At 40.2% G+C, this 18797-nt stretch overlaps 1 protein-coding gene across 2 annotated transcripts; it reads right to left on the bottom strand.

Annotated features, from left to right (window-relative positions):
* Positions 1 to 307: 307 nt before the first annotated feature.
* Positions 308 to 18797, bottom strand: scg3 (secretogranin III). 2 transcript variants are annotated; one of them, XM_042492228.1, is made up of 12 exons: positions 18350 to 18797; positions 17416 to 17468; positions 17203 to 17245; positions 16783 to 17010; positions 14923 to 15065; positions 14423 to 14581; positions 13798 to 14026; positions 13300 to 13416; positions 7498 to 7581; positions 6454 to 6564; positions 5266 to 5355; positions 308 to 1200 (listed from the first exon to the last, which is right to left on the bottom strand). In XM_042492228.1, the coding sequence occupies exons 1-12, from the start codon at positions 18450 to 18452 to the stop codon at positions 1082 to 1084; spliced, it is 1479 nt and encodes a 492-aa protein (XP_042348162.1). In that variant the 5' UTR covers positions 18453 to 18797; the 3' UTR covers positions 308 to 1081. The 2 variants fall into 2 exon arrangements, with proteins under 2 accessions (XP_042348162.1, XP_042348169.1); XM_042492235.1 differs by having other exon boundaries at positions 16795 to 17010.

Genomic DNA, 18797 nt, shown 5'->3' with positions numbered 1-18797 from the left:
TAATAATGTTTATATCAATTGATTAGTGAAATTAAGAAAAATGAATTCATTTGTGACACACATACATTAATGTTTTGGCTTGGGCAAAGGTATAAAATATAATCAAGTTAAAAGACTAAAATTAATATAAAGTCATGAATCATTGGTGTTAAAGTCCAAGTGAAGTTACTAGTCTTCTTTTTTTTAATTATTATTATTATTTTGTCCAGTTGAGTTGATTTCACGTCACGTGACTCTAGTCCTCACCTCTGGTATGTGGATGTCTGTTATTGGTGCTGCTTCGTGGTCACATTTAAGTACACAGATAAAGAAAAGGCAATGTTTTAATTGCTTTTAAACTTTAGGAAAAAATCACAAATATTTACATTTAAAAATACTTATCTTGAGTCTCTACAGAGATGGAAATGTTGAACTCACAGAGACATGCAGAGAGAATTGATGATACAAACGTGGCCCCCTAGTGGGCCCCCAAAGAATTACAGCAGAACATAGCAGGAGTACAGAGGGCACTGACATGATGCACAACAAATATATTTTTGGTAAAATAAAAAGCAAGAATACATTAAGATCTCACATATACACTGGAAAAAAAGGAATATAATAGGCTAAGACAGGTTACACAGAATGGGTACAGTTTGATATATGTGCATTTTGTTGCAAAAAAAAAAGGAAACAATTGATGACAAAGCTACAGCATCATACTCTCATAACATTCATTTCCCACAGGAGTCAGGTTGGAGTAAATGCTAGCATTTAGTTGGACGTGTGAGTTGGTTACATAAAATACTTTGATTTCTCTCTCTAGTGATTATTACTCTGCGATCCTGGCGTGCAAATGCAATCAGTTAGGTAGCTGTAAAGAATCACTTGACTGTTTTGTTGATAGTATTATGAAATCCCTTATCTTGATACATTTTGGGAATGTCTGGGAGGGTATACAAGTTCCCCTAAGCAGGTAGTTTTGAATACACAGTATATACTTTACCATGCCATGGGAAATAACTTTAAGTCGTCAGGGTTTTGTTTATGTCAGACTCAGTTCTGTTTAGGCCAGAGGTCGGTAGGAGGATGGGCGAGGATGTTACAGGCTGCTGTAGATCCTCTTGATGGTGTCACCCTCGTCTTTGGCAATGATGCCCTTCTCAATGTAGGAGTCCACCTGCTGGTCCATGAAGTCCTTCAGTTTGGACAGGTCGTAATCTGGAAACAGAGATTAAAACAAAGGATTGATTTATGATCTGAGAGGTCGAAGAGGAAACTCTTGAGGCTGAGATGGTCGGCTGAATAGATCAGACATTAAACTTCTTAAGACGGCACACCCAAACAAGACATAAGCTGGTGCGGTGGTTCATTATCAAGGAGGATTAAGGTCAGAGTTAGCATGTTTGTCTGGGTTAAGAAGAAACCACATACATAATAAGAAGGCCAAAAGATCACAGAGAGATACATTAAGTTCTTACAATGAAATGAGTCCTAATTTTCAATTCAATATCAAAGTAATAAAGTCCATGCGTTAATAAAAGATTTTATTGACAATCAAAGTGCCATGGATACTTTTTGGACTGCAAACCCCATGGACTTCAACATTAAGTAAGTATGACAGTCATTGTTTTCTATCCTAATGTGACTACTTGACCTATCCTTGAAGAGCACCTGATTTTTTACTATCACTAGCACCTAGTATCTTGACTCAGTGCAGCACTCCCTATTTTTTTCTTCAGTTTCAAAATATTTTTTTGGGCCCTGACACACCAAGTTGGCAGTTGACCTTTGATCTTGTTTTTGCAGCATGTCCCGCACCATACAGCAGATTCAGTATGTTGAATCAGCATTAGAGGTGGTGAAGCACATCGTTGACTGTTATCTCTCAGATTAGTGGTTCACCTCAGCACACAAAGAGAGAAACTGAAGTGGTGTTGGCAAACAACTAAAGTCAAGAGGGTGTAAGACATAAGATTTTTTTTTTGGTAAACTGAATCTGTTCTTTCAGTATCGGGTTGTGTTGTTAAGCTGCTAACCAAGTCCCCGGGAAAAACAGCTCAGCCTTGCTTCCAGTTTTTCCCAGTGGCCACTCGCAGTATTGCAGCAAAAAATCCATCACAAAAGAGACGTCTCTTGACACATCAAACTGCAAACATGGTCAGTTATGACTCTCTTTATTAAACATTTTATTGATGGAAGTTTTATATTTATATAACTTTCTTTGAGCCGCAAAAGAGGATTTTAAAATCCATGACATCATCTCAAAGTAAAGTTTATGAGATGAGTTGCAACTCGTTGGCGGGGACAGCGGGACAAACACTACTGGGCATATTCAGTGAGCGGCATACCGCGGAAGAAAAACCCGACAGTAAGAAACATTTTTTTAGCGTATGCGCCAGGTGAGCACTTCCACTGGACTCATTAGTCGCCATTTTGGGGTCTAGTATCAAGTTATTATTATACATCTGTGGTGCTAACTGGCTAACTAGCATCTTGAATCCATCCTGTCTGTCTTCTGGTTTCACTTTATTGAATGATGGATACAGACTACCGCTGCTGTCAGTTTGGTGTGTCTGGGCCTTCTCAGGAAATATTTTCCAACAAACCACGTTCCCTCAGATACTAAAAGCGCTTGATGCACCTTTAAAAAATACCTTTTTTGAAGCATCATTTGTATTCACCTTGTTTTTGACAGCTCATTGTCACTTCACAAAGCACCATAAGGCTGCAGCATGATGTGGCTATATTTAGAGATGACCACAACCTGACTCTGTATTATCCATCATGGTAACAAATGACTTTCAGAGAGCAGGCAAACAGCTGCTGCTGCTGCACCTCTTCTCCCTGTTCTGACTGGATAAAGGGAAAAACAGAAGGACAGAGGCAGCAGCCAAGAAGTCATGCAACAACTTCCTAATGACATTTCTAACAGCAGCAATTTGCCTCAGGACACAGTTGCTTTGCAAGATGACACACATGACGTGTGTGAGGGATTAACTGAATGTGATTAGAGACACAGCAAAACTGCTTCCCTCAATCTTGCCTGCAAGGAGCCGAGAGGCGAAACCAGGATGTTGCTTCTACGTCCATCTGCTCCCCCGGCTAATCTGTGTAGTGTGTGGGCGTACACACAAACACACACGTACGCACACATTTAAACACACACAGAGAGTCTGCTGAGATTGTCCTAATGTGTGCTTCTGGTAAACACAATAAATGGCCCGTCGCCCACTCCGTTACTATGACACTGCTTTTTCGTTGAAAAGGCTTTTGTTCTCCTCCAGCTGTACTTTTTTCCGAAGAGAGAAGAAAATAGAGAGCAGTGATGAGGTTTAATGTGGTACAAAGTGCGTGAGAAAAGTATTGTGTCATTTTAGCTTCTGAGAGTGCCACTACGGGAAAATTGGTTGATTTTGGGGGGCGAATTTTGACTCTGTTCAGTCTGAGCTTGTCTATTCTGATACCATTATCTGTCTCTCTCCTCTACCCAGATCACTGACAGGCAGGCGGGGAGGCCTCTGTTGTCCCAGACAACCACTCCACGCACCAGAATGCTAATGAGGTGTCCTATATAGAGCCAGGTCGGAGATGAGCACCGAACAAAACTTCCCTGCTGCTTCACAGCCCCTCAGCTCCTTCTCTGCAGCACTTCAAGCTCCATGTGTCAGCCCTTTTTTTTTCTCCCATGTTTAAGATGCACACAGGAATCTAGGTCAAACTTTGTTTTTTAGTGTCATTTCTGTTGTCTTTTAAGTGTTTCTCTCACTCACCAGTGACTGAGTCACCCATTGATGGGTGGCTCAGATTAGACCAGGCCACTGAACACAAGCAGGAAATATAAATCTCACTGTGCTAGAAGTTTTTTTGTCTGACGTGTCCTGCTGTGATGATCAACAGCTGACGCAGACGGATGGCCTGAATAGTGAGAACTCATTAACATTTCATTCTCTGCTGTTTAATGAAGCACCACTGGGCATTGATTTTACACTGTGGAGAGCCCAACAGCAGGCCTCTCCTGTTCGACGGGTGCACTGTTTTCACAGCTCTGCATGCTGGTGAAGTTTCTGGGTCACATGCTGCTTCTTTATGAATGCTGACAATTACAGTATCACTAAGGCTGTAAATATAAGTGCACACTCTCCGATCTGAGCACTGACAACTAAAATGTGATGGTCTTTTCACAGCTTCTTTTGTTTTTTTTGTGATAGAAGTGCTAATTATGAACCAGGCTCTGTCTCTACGTCTACATCTCCTTTTCACACGATTGCACACAGCCATCCTAAATGCTGAGGAACAGGTAGGAGGGAATACATGAATGGATCTTTGTCTCTGAACAAGGAAGCTGTATCAGGAATAATTAGGACAGACTCGTCAAGAATTATCCATATTCATGAGATGTGGAGTGAAGCATCTATCCCGGTATCCCAGATTCATTTTAATTGCAAATTGATGTTAACAAAAGATGCTTCAAATTTTCTGTTTTTTCAGAGCGTTGCCTCGGACCTGTCTGTGGATCTGGCACATTTGGTGCTAAAAACAAGTTCCCCTGCTGCCCATTCCCCTTAAAAATGATTCTTTTTTTCATAATTATGATTATAATGATCTTTTTAAATATATTGTATTTATTACTAACAAGAACAGGAGCGGCTGTGGTTCAGGAGATCGAGTGGGGTGTCCACTGATCAGAAGGTTGGTGTTTTGATGAGTATCTTTGAGCAAGAAGCTAAACCCCAAACAGCTCCTGATTGCTGTGCCATTGGTGTGTGATCGTGTATGAATGATTAAGAACTGAGTAGCAGGTGTAATATAGCCTCACCCACCACTTTATGGATGTGTGTGTGAATGTGTGAATGTGACTCGTAGTGTGAAAACGCTTTGAGTGGTCAAAAATGACTAGAAAAGCACCATACAAGTGCATATCCATTTACCATCAAAAAGATCTAATGAGAAATGAACAAATACACAACTTAGCTCACAAGCAATAATAAAAAAATAAAAGAACAATAAGAGAATACAGCATATGCAAATTTTCTAATTTCATCCTCTTGTTTTTGTTGTGTGACCCAGAATATATTTGCGTTTTCTTTTTCTCTCTCTCTAATACACTTCTTTTTTTGTTTTTATTTTATTGTTTCTGTTACAGTTTTGGTGCCTGTTTTTCTGCCTATGTCCCCGAAAAGAATATCCTCCACTGCTCTTAAAAGTCAGCAAAGACTGGAGAAAGCAGAGCTGTTTAAACTGACTGGTTGAAATAGAAATCTTCTAATATGGAGTGTGACTCACCATCTTTGCCTTCCTCTTTGTTGTGTTTCTTCAACCACTCGATGTTCTTCCTGATGGCCTCCAGATAAGTCTCTGACTTGCCAGGTTGACCTGGTAAGAGAAAGAGAAAATGAAGAAAAAGAGAGATGAAAATCTTCCTCGTGCTTGTATTGGAAATAAGTGAATTTTCCCTTATTAATCTGCTGTCGTACATTCACTCAGAAGACTAAGACAATGCTATCTTAGACATCAATTATTTACAGCACAAAATTGTCCTAAAGCAAGACTTTATGCTTAAACTTTGAAATTTTGTAGCAACGGGAGCACGCTGACAGCTAGGATTTGTCTTTCATATTAAATAAGGAGCACAATAAGACACTGTTGTCTGGCCCTGGCGTAGAAAGACACACTCAGTGTGGAAAAGTGGCAACTACAGGAAGTATATGGCATCTATAGTTTGAGATTTAGGTTAATATTAACCACCAGTCAATATCAGATCTTTGTATAACCACCGATTCAATCTGATCATAACACATGCCCTGAATTTTTCCATAATATCATATTATGCAACTCAGTGCAGTCTGTTTACAGGCAAATAACACAGAGTTTAGCTGCCATTGCTGAGGATAAATAAAAGTCCTGGTGGTAATCCTGCTTTATGTTTTGTTTTTCCTTTTTCTGAGCGTGCGTGCCTGCTTGTGTGTTTGTGTGGATTAGACTGATGAGTGGGTACAGTGCAGCGTACAGGGACAGAGAATAATGGCAGCTGTGACATGCTCTCCTGTGAATGTTATGGGACTGGCCTACTTCAGGGACAAGCAGGGACTTAACTATTATTGGCCTGGACCACACAGTGTTTTTCCTGAAAGCCTGGCTGAGCGAAAACAAAAGGTCTGAAATGGTTTTGCCCGTTACATTTAAACTCATTTCTTAAAAATCTGTCACTGAGGTAGCATGAATATGATGCTTTGTTTCATTGAAGTGATGTGGTTTGATTTGATGTGGCATTTATTTGGGATGTTTGACACAAAACAAAACAATGAAATCATAATGCAAAAGAAATTAATAAAAACAAGTCATGCAATCTAGGCACACAGTTTAGCATATTTGAGGGGCAAAATGGAAAGAAAAATTATATCAGATTATGAAATCATTAAACAAAAAGCAATTAATGTTTCCTCTGGTCGTCAGGAGTGGGGGTGGACTGACTGGTCTCAGTTGACGGCTGCTCCTCCTTGGTTGAGTCTTTCAGGTTCTCATACTCCTTCTGCATCTTGGCCGCCTCAGCTTTGGTGTTGTCGTCCTCGTCTAAGTTTTTTCCTACAGCAAAGAAACAGCACACAGAGCTTTAAAAACCACTGCTTAGTTGCTGGTGGAGATATTTATAGCAGTAGTAGTACATTTTGGGAAATCTCCAATACTTAAAAAAAAGAAAGAAATTAACACCATGAACATTGTTTTATCTGTACAAAGTGTAAAAATGACAATCTGTTTTTACAGAGAGCTGTGAGCAGTGACTGGGGACTCTGCTGTACATTATGTTTTTTTGTAAAGGTCAAATAAAGAGGACATAATGTATTTTGTTGAGCTTTAAATTTGCTGCTAGGCTGATTGTGGTGTCTTCTGACTGAGCCAGGCTAGCCCTTCCCCCGTGTTTTCGGTCATTGTGCTTCATTAAACCAACTGGCTGTAGCCTTACATTTAACGAACATATTTGAGAGTGGTATTGAGGCTTTTCATTTAACTCTCCACCAAAAAGCATATGAGCATAATGAGCAAAAATGCCAAACTATTCCTTTAAAAATGAAATATGTACCCCCCCCCCAAACCTATATGTACTATATATTGTGTTTTTTGTTCTGGTCAGTGGTGGATGCAGTATTTAGACCCTTTACTAAAGTAAAAGTACTCCTACCACACTGTAAAAATACTCTATTACATATAAAAATACTGCATTGAAAATGTTAGTTAAGTAAAAACACACACACGCACACATACACACACACATATTCAGTAAGTTATATATATTTTACCACTGGTCGTGGTATTGAGGGTTTACTGCTGGTGTATGTGTTGACAAAATTATCCTCATATTTAGAACCGCATACAAGCAATATTTTAAATATACTTGTGTAAGGATATGTATCTCCTCAGAGCCTAATATACTTAATACATCTGACCATGCCAGATAAAATGATATACTTTTATTGATTTTTGACACAGTTTTGTGGGATAACTTGCAAGGCCGTTTACCATTGGGTCCAGTGAAGTCAGGAGGTCCGAGAGACTTGCCCAGCTTGTTCTTAGTCTGCATGGCGATCATAGCGTCCAGGTTCTCTGCAGGTGGGCGACACAGGTCAAACATTTACGTTAGATTTGATCATCACTGTGATGTCAGTTCACTTGGCAGACAATGAATGAAAAACGTTTAACCTTTTGATGATCCCAGGCTGTGCCTGTGTGACTCAGAGGCTGATTATCATGAGAAAAGGGTTTCATCTAATTAACAGAAAAAGGAGGTTCAAGAGTATGATGACGGCAATGAACAAAATCTTTTCCAGAATAATTTTCAATAACTCATGTATGACTGAATGTTAGTGGAAAAAATCAGTATAAAAACAGCTGTTATGGGGATAATTTATCCCCAATTTATCCAAACAGTCAGGCTGTGTTACCACTAATATTGCAGTAGGTTTCACTGTCACAACAAGATTAGAGAACATAAAAGACCCCAAATCAGCTAAATGACACAAACAGATCATATGTCTCAGAGACTGACATTAAGTGACATCTGATCCTCTCCGGATTAACAGAGGGGTAAACATTATGTTCAAAAACAGCGGAGGCAGATGTTCTGGAAAACACACGACCCAGAGATCAGCTGAAATTTCATCCTACATATCAAATGTCAGTAACACTTTACTTTAAGCCCCCATATTCAGCAATTGGATGCACCCTTATAACATTTAAGACATAGTTTTGAACACATTATAATGTAGATATAGGCAGCTATAAGGATATATGTTTATTAAGGTACAGTATTTGTCAGAAATTTATCCTATTAGTTACACAGTCTATGATTGGGTCAAGATCTTATCTAGCAGGCCACCAATGCCATTACTATTTGTTTGAATTCAGGCTGTGACGTCGGGTGACTTAAATTCACTATCAGGACAAGAGAATATTGACGTTGATATTTTGTTGGTTTTAACTTGTGTTAAGCATCAAAAATCTTCCAAAGGTCTCATGCCAATGTCATCTTGATGCAGAATAACTACATTTAGTGGTGAAACATGGAGAACAAAACCCAATATCTGCAAAACCTAAAGACATTTACACGTCTTAATGCTCACATCCACACAATGTGAAACTCTAATATTGTTACACATTTAAAATAAAACGAAATGCCTTTAACGTCCTTAAATTAAATTAATAAAAATGTACATGGTCCAATGTCTTTCTGGCATCATATTGACGTCACATGTCATCGGGGTAAGGGACTTTTTCATGGTGACAGGATATTAGATGTCTGGATGCTGGGACACAAGGTCAACAAAGAGATAAGACAGAACAGAAAGGCTTGATTTCAGCACCGTAACTGAGCATTAAGGGGCCAAAACAATTTCCTCCCTCATCTGTGTTCACCCACTTTCATTTCTTCTTATCTAAGCATCTCACTTGCACTTTCTGTGTATCCGAGCTGCCTCCTCCAACCTGTAGCGCAGTGGAAGCCCATTATTTCACTCTGCCCACACACACATATAAACACCATCTTTCTTCCTCCCCCACTCTCTTCCTCTACATCTCCATCTATCTCGGGGCCTGTATCACCCGATTAGTGTTGACTGACAGCACTGTGTATTCAGTTGTGTACCTGGGTGAGTCATCGGAGCATCACAGCCCAGTTGTAGGGGGGGTAGAGGTGGGGAGGGGGCAATAAGTGGTTGCTAGGCGATGGCGGGATTCCTTTCTATAATCTCCTCTCAACCTAAACGACATTAAGCCAGAGGTGTTGTCTAGGAAACCCATGTCTTTTGTAATGGTACATGCCTGTTTTGTTCTGGTGTGTAACGTCAGCAGTGGTCATTTGTTCCGCTGGGAGAGATAACGAGCTGCTGGAGGTCATCTGGAGGAGGACTAATTAATCCCTATACAGCCTACAGAAGGTCAGCCTTAGTTATAGACTTCAATACGGCTCGTGTAGTGGCATATAACCATTATAAACCGGCTTTAGTTTGTAACAAATTATATTTCAGAGCTGTTTAGTTAACCCTTTGAAACCTGGATCGACATCAGTCTTCTTTTGATGAGCTCATCTGCCTTTCACAAGCTATTTGACCCTTTGATATTTTTAAAAGCAAATTCAGGATCTACCTTTTTCAATTTGGCACTGACTGACACTCACTTGTGAGGATTCTGTTTGATTTTGGTTTTGTTGTATGTTTTCGTGTGTGTTTTCTCTCTCCCTCCCCCTCCCCTGTCTCCTGTAAGGCGTGTGTGTGTGGCGGGGTGTGTGGCTGGCCCCTCCAGCAGCAGCAGATGAGGCACACCTGTCCCCACTCAGCTCATCAACCTGCCCATATGAGCCTTGTCTTCACACCACCACTGTGCCGGATAATTCTGTGCAGTTTGGTTGTGCTCTCTGTTCTTTCAAGTGTTCTCTCAGTGATTTTTTTGAGTAGCTTATTTTCTGGTGGCTTTTATGCTGCCAGTTGCAGTGTTTCTTCTTTGCCTGTGATTTTTTTTTTGTATTTCACAGTGTTTCTTCTGTGTGCTCAGGTACACCTGTGTGTCTCGCTATTTCACCAGCCTTTGTGTCTTTGAGTTTTTTCCGTCTGCTCAGCCTTCAACAGAGATTTTTATACGAGTCAGCCAGCTCCCTGCCTCCACTGCCTTTTTTTGTTGTTTGGTTTTTTTCTTGTTGTGCAATAAACTCTTTTTATACATACCTACCAGAATCAGTCTCTGCTTTGGAGTCCAACAAAACCAGAAACCTAACACTTGGCAACACATGTCCCAAAAATTGCAGGAAATTTTTAAATGTAAAAAGAAAATGATCTAAAAAATAGTTTTAAAAAAGAGAGGATTGCTAGAAAATGATCCATAAAATAGGTAAAAGTTTCCCCAAAACTATATTTAAAATTATGTTAAAGAAAAAAATGGATAATTATACATAAAAAATTAAAGTTTTCTTTAATTTTCAGGCCTTTTTAAGGTCATTTTTGTTTTTTTTACTTTATGGTTTTTCTTTTTATTTGAAAACCTTATACTTTTAAAAACAAAACAACCTTAGAGGTATTATTGTCATTTTAGGTCTTTGAAATTATTTTTGCTTACTATTTTACTGATCTATGAGTCTCTTTTTAAAGTAAATGAACAATACGTCTATGTATTATGTATATTTCATACTAATAACTTAAATTTGCAAATAGGTTATAATATATTCTTGTAGGTACCCACCCAACAGTATATAGAGCAATTTAAATTAACTCCACTTTTACCAGCTACACTGAAGGGATGAACACATTACCAATAATTCAACAATATAATGAATATGATTCTGAGATGGGGCTTTCCACATAATGAGTACTTTTGATATAGTGCTTTAATTTTAAATTCTGTAATTTTGTGTAATGCTGTTTTTAATCTCTCTGCACAGCACCTTGAACCTACCCCGGTGTACGAAATGTGTGTTACAAATGAAACTGCCTTGTCTTTCTTTGTTTATAGCTTCTCATATGTGAGCATTAGCTGCTTTCCTATGTTCTGTATCACTGTTTAATATATTTTATCTTTAATTTAATACATTTCCCTTTTTGTACTGTTCGATTGAGAAAGCAAGCAATTAGAACACATCATAAAGGGCTCTGGAAATTAAGGATGGTGATTTTTCACCATTTTAGCATTAAGTTGTTGGAGAATAATTGGCACATAACGCTATAATGGCAATAAGCTTGTTGTCCTAGATGAGACTCCATCTACCAAACTGATTTTAAAGCACAATTATACCCCATCCCATGTTATTAAAGCACATCACTTCTGTTTTTCTGTCTGGGATTGATTTAAAGAGAGAGAGAGAGACGTTTGGGTTTGCCGAGGCTTGCACTCAGAGATGACAGCTGTCCCTTACAGGTGGCTGACCTTTCCACTGGCCGTTGATGTGATGGCCAGCCATAAAAACCAGCCTGGTTATACAGGGTGCCCCTGACACTAATCTGTCTATGCAGGCTTCACACTCCACTGCACAAGCTGATAGGGAACATTAGCTCGGTTGAACACACAGAACGCGAGAAAAAAGCACATACGTAAAACACAAAGGTGGATAAATGCATGTACACTGGCGGCTAATGCAATGGACGGATTGAAATGTAAATTTAAAATCTTTTATCCACATGTAAACCACACATCCTGTTGTTTAATCTGCAATTCATGGCCAAAGATATCTTTCTTAGGGGTGGCCACTGAAAATCTTGGGGTGGCACACCAAAAGCAAAAGTCATAACTGAATTTCAGGAATTTGCTTATGTTGTTGAAGTGTATAGGCCAGTGGAAAACTATACGAGTTAAGGAATCACATACTGATCTACTTTTGTTTCTTAATTTATAGTTTATGTCAATAATTATCTGATGTAACATGTTGCAGTTAACATTTTGAGTTCCACACTAAACCTGTTTTAATATGTTTTGTATCTGTTTGAACATGTTCGGCAATTCATTGTTCTTGGCTGGTTGTCCTTTTTCTTAAAGAGACAAAGCTTTACTTTGAACGAGCAAGTAACAAAACATTTACTGAGAACAAGCCCTCTCAGGTTTAGGGGAGATTCGTGTGTACCCATTGAGCCAATTTTCATTTAGATGTCCTAAGGTGAGAATTCAAGGGACCCCCTTGAAAATGGTCATGCCAGTTGTTCCCTTGCAAAAATTCCCCCTAACTCTGAAGCACGATTTAGACATTTCCCAACAAGCTATGTTGATCAGGGTGTTACCAATGCAGCCTCAGGTTGTCTAGTTTTACAAGATACCACTACCTTAGCTTATAAAATGAGTGCACCACGGCTTCTTAAAGCCGCTTACATCAGGTCAGGTCATGGCCTCCCCGGCCCCAGCTGTGTTACATCAGCAAAACTCTTATCAAGTTAAATACAAAATCATCCTTTTTGTTAGTTAAGTAAACATTTGCTAGGAAATATTACTCTAGATAACATTATTTTGTAAAAAACTAACATAGGGTTAGTTTACATGGCAACACTTCTTGCATGAAACATTGAGTTTTTATTGTGGTTTGGCCTTTCGTTCACATGACAACAGGTTTTTGGGGGCCTGAAAAGGCAAACTTTTGAAACTGGGTTCAAGAGTGTAATCTTTTGAAAACGCAACCCGTTCAGTCGCTGTTTAAACTGGTAATGTGCAGATCCTGTGAGACCAGTAACATCAGGGCCGCACCTGGTGTTCTTCTATGGTGTGTCATTATAAAGTCACATTGACAACTACTGGCCTGGCATGCATACTACAACAGTTTTGGTTGTTTTTGCGGATCAGTGTACTCAAGGATCATTCTAACAATGTTATCATACGAACGCAGATTTAAAAAAAAAAAACAAAAAACAAAGGAAAGACTTTTTCGTTTTCAGTAAGGCCGTTGTCGTCTAAAAGTGGCCATAATATAATCATGTAATCATAATTCTGCAAAGAGTAGGTGTACAATAATTTGATAAAATAATCTTAAATCAAGCTCTACTATATCGACTTATGGGACGTTTTCCTGCACCTTTCAACCACATCATGACTGCAAACTGAAAAGTTCAAAAAAAGCTAATAAATGGAGCGTTAATCAAGAACAGTTTGTCAAACGACTATTTGCAAGGTCAAAAACGAACACTAAAAAATATACAATTTCATGAAATTATTACCCTGCCCTAAGTAAACACTACATTATATTATTTTCCATAAATGCAGCAAGGTCATCAATAAACTGCAGCACTCTACGCCTCCCTTTTCGGGTGCTGAATGTACGAGATTACAGATACACAGTGCTCGTGCTGTGTTATGTCTTACCTAGATAGGACACTCCCTCCTCTGGCGTGATGGTGCCATACTTCACCATCATCTTCACAAAGTCAATCAAAGTCTTCATGATGGTGATCAGTGTCTCTCTCTCCTGAGTGTCTTGATCTGCAGCACAAACCAGAGAGCAAATTCTAGCATCCATGTTTAGCTAATGGTAATTGGCTTCCATGGTGTTAATGTTACCACATGGTGCTTGACTGTGGGGGTCATGATGATGGGATTATAAATAATTAGTGATGTGTGTGTGTGTGTGTGTACGTGTGCTCTTCATCCGCACTTCCTAAGATGTGTCAGGGAAACAAAGGCAACCAAAACAAGCACTGACTCATCCTTGAGAACAACATCGCCATGACAACAACGGCTCTCTAGTCCTGTTCTTGATGTGGAGAACTTCTATCTTTGGATGAAGGATGCTGTGAAGCGCTGATGTTTTTTCGCCTCTGATCTAAACTGCCATAGTGACCTTGTCGGGTGGGTTGTTTTTACCTGAGTCAAGGCTCCTGAGCAGGCGGTAGAAGTTGGGGAAGTACTGCAGGTCCTGGAGCCCGTCTTCAGGGCTCACCTCATTGCCCTCGTCTTTGTCCCAGGTGTTGTCGGCTGTGTCACTCCCGTCTTCCTCTACATCCCTGTCCACCTCATCCTCAATCTCTTCATCGTTTTCTTCCTCATCATCCTCGTCTTCATTGTACCGGCGCCTTGGTGGCTCCCACGTGTCCTGAAGATGAGTTTTTTGTTTTATTTTAGTCATTATTATTGTTATCATAAGTGTAGATTTCGGGGTGGACACATGGAGACACATCCCTCAATATTTAGAAAAAAGGGAAATTTGTCCACCATAATGAAAAACATAAAAGTTGCAGAGGAATAATAGTAAAAGAGGAATAATAATAATGTAGAAAATTTTGTTAAAGCTTTTTCTTAACTGACTAACTGTTATAAAAGGTAATAAATCAGAATGTATCATGTTATCACAATACTTAGTATATTGCAAAACATTTAAAATTGCAATATATTGTATCATGACTTTAGTGTCATGATAATATTATTTGGGGGATATTGAGATGAAAACTGTGCTATTGATTGTTATGGTGACTTCTTTGCGGGTTTTTACCTTGTTTGCGTCTGAACCCTGGTTGTCCTGCTCTCCCCTGGTCTCTTGGTCGTTGCTCTCAACGTCTTCGATCTCGTTGTTCTTTGCATTTTCGGTAATGAGATCCTGGAGAGCCTCGGCCACCTGGTACTCCAGAGTATCCGCCTGGCTGTCTGTGATCTACACAAAGACAAAGAAACAAACTGAGAACAATTGTCCGTAAAATAACAAATGTGCAGCGGGACGTGTTAGAACAGAACAGCACGTCTCGACAATAAACCTCTTTGTATCACATATCGATCACTGTCACTGAGAAAACCATCTCAGGGAGCAATTTGGACGCCGCCAAATTACTTATTGAGTGTCAAAAAAGTAATTCACAGCCAAAATCATGGAACAAAGCAATTCACACATCTCTTCCCCAGCTGGTGAGGAGACAGGGGGTGCAGAGAGAGAAGAGTTCCTGTTGAGTAAATGTCATGTTACACGCTGCGTCGAATCGAGTGGCGCACATAACCTACCAGCCCCAGTTTGAGCAGTTTTGAGACGATTCTGTCGAAAACCCCTCTGTCGTCCTCTTCGTAGATCTTGTTTGCGATCTTCTGGACAATGTCCTCTGCAGTTAGTGGAGTGCCGTCAACCTGGCGGAAACTTTCCGGGTCATCTGAGAACAGAAAACACATATGTTAACAATTCTAAATGTCCTTATAAGCTGTTAAAAGAAGGTGTTTCTGCTTTAATTCTTAATCTGTTTACTCTCTTCTTTACTCCGTCCGTCACTCATACTTCCTCTTTTTCTCTCTATTGTGAAAAAAAATGTGTTAAACCTGGATCTAGAAATACAGTTTCTCTCACAATAAGTGGAAAAAGATCATTTTGTCCTCGCCCCCTCATACTCAACATATCTATATCCACATTACTGACTAAGAAATGTGCAGTTGTTACAGTTTGATTCTTACATAACAGTCCCAGGGCCACGCACAATAAAAATAAGCAGTGCCGGAATACTTTTGCCCGAATTGGCATGTTGAATCATCACTGATGTACTTTACCTTCAAACGGGGGCATATTTCTGTGTCACTAAAGGAAATAAGAAATTAAATCCAGACTGTGGTTGCCAAATTTAGATGTAGCGTAACCTGACGAGCAGCTTGTCATTGCCGGGGCTGACCACACAAATCGATGAAGTGTAGCACTCAGCGCTTTGTGCCTGAGTCACCTCACCTCAGAGACTCTGCTTTATGCTGATGATTGGACCTGATATCAAATTACATGCATGTGCAGTGAAAAGTGTGCTGAGCTGATGAAATCTATTGAAGTTCAAAATCTAAGTCAGCATGATCGGATTTGGAGTGAACTTACAAATATAATAATAATAATCAAATGAATGGTCGGTGTCTGTCCAAAAAATAACCCATGCATCAAAAACTCTCCTGTGAAGAGAGGGAGCTGGTACAGGTTTCACAACTGCAGTGTCTGACGGTGACGGGATAATCTTTCTCTCTTGCATGCACGTGTCCTCTCTTTGATTCTTTCTATCTGTCCCTGCTTATCCCCATCACATGCACGTGTTTCTTCTGCCTACTCTTTCTTAAATGTCTGCCTGGTGGCCTGCCAGTGACAGAGACAAAAGCACGCAGCATGAGGCCTGCCCTTGGCCATGGGGGCAAAGGTCACACAAGCAGAAGGAGTCAGACACAAACAATGCCAGGACGTGGCCTGTTAGGCATGGGCGGATTATGGGACAATGGGCCCCTGGGCACAGACATGCAAAGGGCCCCACTCCCTCTCCTACATAAGATCAAAACATAAACTTTGTTGTTTTACACCTTTTTGGGGCAACTTTGTGTCCCCTTATGGTTGTTTTGTGTTTTTTGTGGAAGTTTGGGTACCTTTGTGATAATTCAAAGAGTGCCTTATTAAGGTAATTTTTTGTCTCTTTGAGGTAATTTTATGTCTTCTTTAGTCATTTTGTGTTGCTTTGTAGTCATTTTTGTGTCTCTTTGTGGTCATTTTGACTTGCTACCTGGTCTGTACACGTTAATTTGAGTGACCTTTTGTCATTTTGTGTCTCCTTGTGGTTGATTTGTGTCTTTTTGTAGTAGTGTGGATCTCTTTGTGATCATTTTGTGTCTCTGAGGTATTTTTTTTGTATGTGTTTTTTTGGTCATTTTGTTTCGCCTTGTAGTCATCTTTCGTCTCCTTGTGGTTGTGTTTTGATTTATTGTAGTAAGTTGAGTGTCTTTGCAGTTCCTTTGTATCTCATTGTGGTCATTTGTGGACATTTTGTAAGTGAAGGCCCCTGGACCTGTACCCTGCAGGCCCGTTAAGTAATGGATCCCTGCTGTCAGGACAATGTGCATGGTGACAGGTGTGCGTACCCTGGTACTTGCCGTAGTCCATCCCATTCTTGGTGGAGTCGTAGTCCTCGGCCAAACGCCGGCTCTTGGTTGAGTCTGACTCATCAGGGACGTACTGGTCCTCCTTCTTGAGCGGCACCTCAGTGGTTTCCTTTGATTTCTGGCTGTCAGCCAGTGACTTCAGCACAGTGAAGTCATCAAGGTCCTGCTCTGACTCTGCGTCCTTGGAGGCAGAGGGACGCTTGCTCTCTGAAACGAAGCAGAGACAAAATGATCAAACTGGAAAAATGCAAGTGGTAAAAATGAACACATTGTGACGGTTCTTCTAATAATTGTTATCAGTGCAGATGAAGCCTGTTTTACTGGAAGAGCTGCAACATGAACCCACTCAGCAGACGGAAATAAAGTCATTAATTGATTGGCAGTAAAGTTTCCTCTTACCAGCTGACTGCACCGCAGCCTTCACGCTGTCCGCCTCAGCAATCTGGGGGAAATGACGAACATTAAATAAATAATTTCCACTCAGGATATAAGCTCTGATTAATAATGTTTGCTGGGCTAATACCAAGGTTGTTTGACAAGTGACCATGAAGCCCGTTTGGCCGGATATTGGATGAGGAAATTAGATATGGGACATGGAGAAAGAAAGCTTACCTGCTCTTGTAGTGGCCTTTCTTCTGTCAACTGTCTATTGTACACAGTTTTATCTGCAACAGAAACAAATGCATAAAATCATGGCTAAAAGTAGACTTTATCATGAATGGGTAGACTCATATTTTGCAGGTTACAATGTAAAAAGCACATAAATAAATTATTTTTTTTAAAAATTAAACAAATTTTTAATAAGATAATTTACTTCTGTTACAAGTGTCAAAAAATATTTTAACGCTAGAATATTTTTTCTTGTTATTTTAATATATTTGTATCTGTCACATTTGTGTGACCGTTTCTGCTCTCCCAACTCACCATGAACCGCAGAGGCAGAGCATAATCGGATTATCAAACAAAAGATTAAACTGCGGCGAAAATAGACCACAAGCGGCCATAACATGCGACCAGGCGTCGTTAAAAACCCCGCCAGTCACTGCTGAGCTGGGACTGAACTTTAAGGGCACTGCTTTGTGAAACATTTTTATTCAACAGGTTTATAGACGAATAAAACAACTAAGCTCCTGAAACACACAAAACATTACAAAATCTATATAAAATATATGAAAATTACTAAAAAAATCTAATAATATCCCCTCAGCTGCCCTTATGATCTGTGCAAGGTGAACACAACGCGTAATAGTCACACTTAGCCTCGTTACTCTGCAGATACGCGTTTTCAAATGCTTTTTTAAGCATCGGATTGTCAATAATTAGTTTTTAGTGTCTTTTTTATTTCATTTCGGGCACCATGTGTGCTTAGCAGAGTGTTGTGACCTTATTGCACTTTGTGGCGTTTTTAAAATCCTCCTTAATAATCACTGACTGCCTCCAATAACAGCTTTTACATATCTGTACAATTAAACATATTATTGCATAAATGCTTAACGCTGCAAGACTACGACAATGCATGTTTATCTTATGGTTAAAAGCGACTCACCATCCGTTGAGGCTGTAGGTGTGGGGAAGGCAGATATCTGGCTCACTACATTCAGGGCTAGAAGCTGGAAAAGGAAGAAAAGGCCGATGTTTTTTGTCGCCATCCTGAAATAAGCTGTCTCGGAGTGTCCAGGGGCGAAGATGGGTCCTGGCTGCCTTGCTGTCCGTGGTTTTGGTTCCCTCCGCCAAAGTGCTGAATGTGTGGACAGCTCCGCTCCGCTTCGGCCGGCCGCTGGTGCTGAAAGTGCCGCGGAGGCTGCGCCCTGGAGTAGCCGCTCTGTGGACGCACCGGGCGGGGAGGGGCTGGCCAAATCTCCGCCGTGCACTGGAGCTGTTGAAGAGCAGCGGTGCTGAAACCAGGTCACCTCGCGTTAATTATAACCAGATAAGCAGGGAGGCTCTTCAAGCCCCGTGTGAGCTCCTGCATCACCTGCCAAGGCTGTAAAGAG

This window comes from Plectropomus leopardus, chromosome 1 (genome assembly GCF_008729295.1).
Source record: "Plectropomus leopardus isolate mb chromosome 1, YSFRI_Pleo_2.0, whole genome shotgun sequence".
Taxonomy (NCBI): Eukaryota; Metazoa; Chordata; class Actinopteri; order Perciformes; family Serranidae; genus Plectropomus; species Plectropomus leopardus.
The sequence above is the reverse complement of the archived record's forward strand: the minus strand, read 5'-3'. Positions and strand labels throughout refer to the sequence as shown.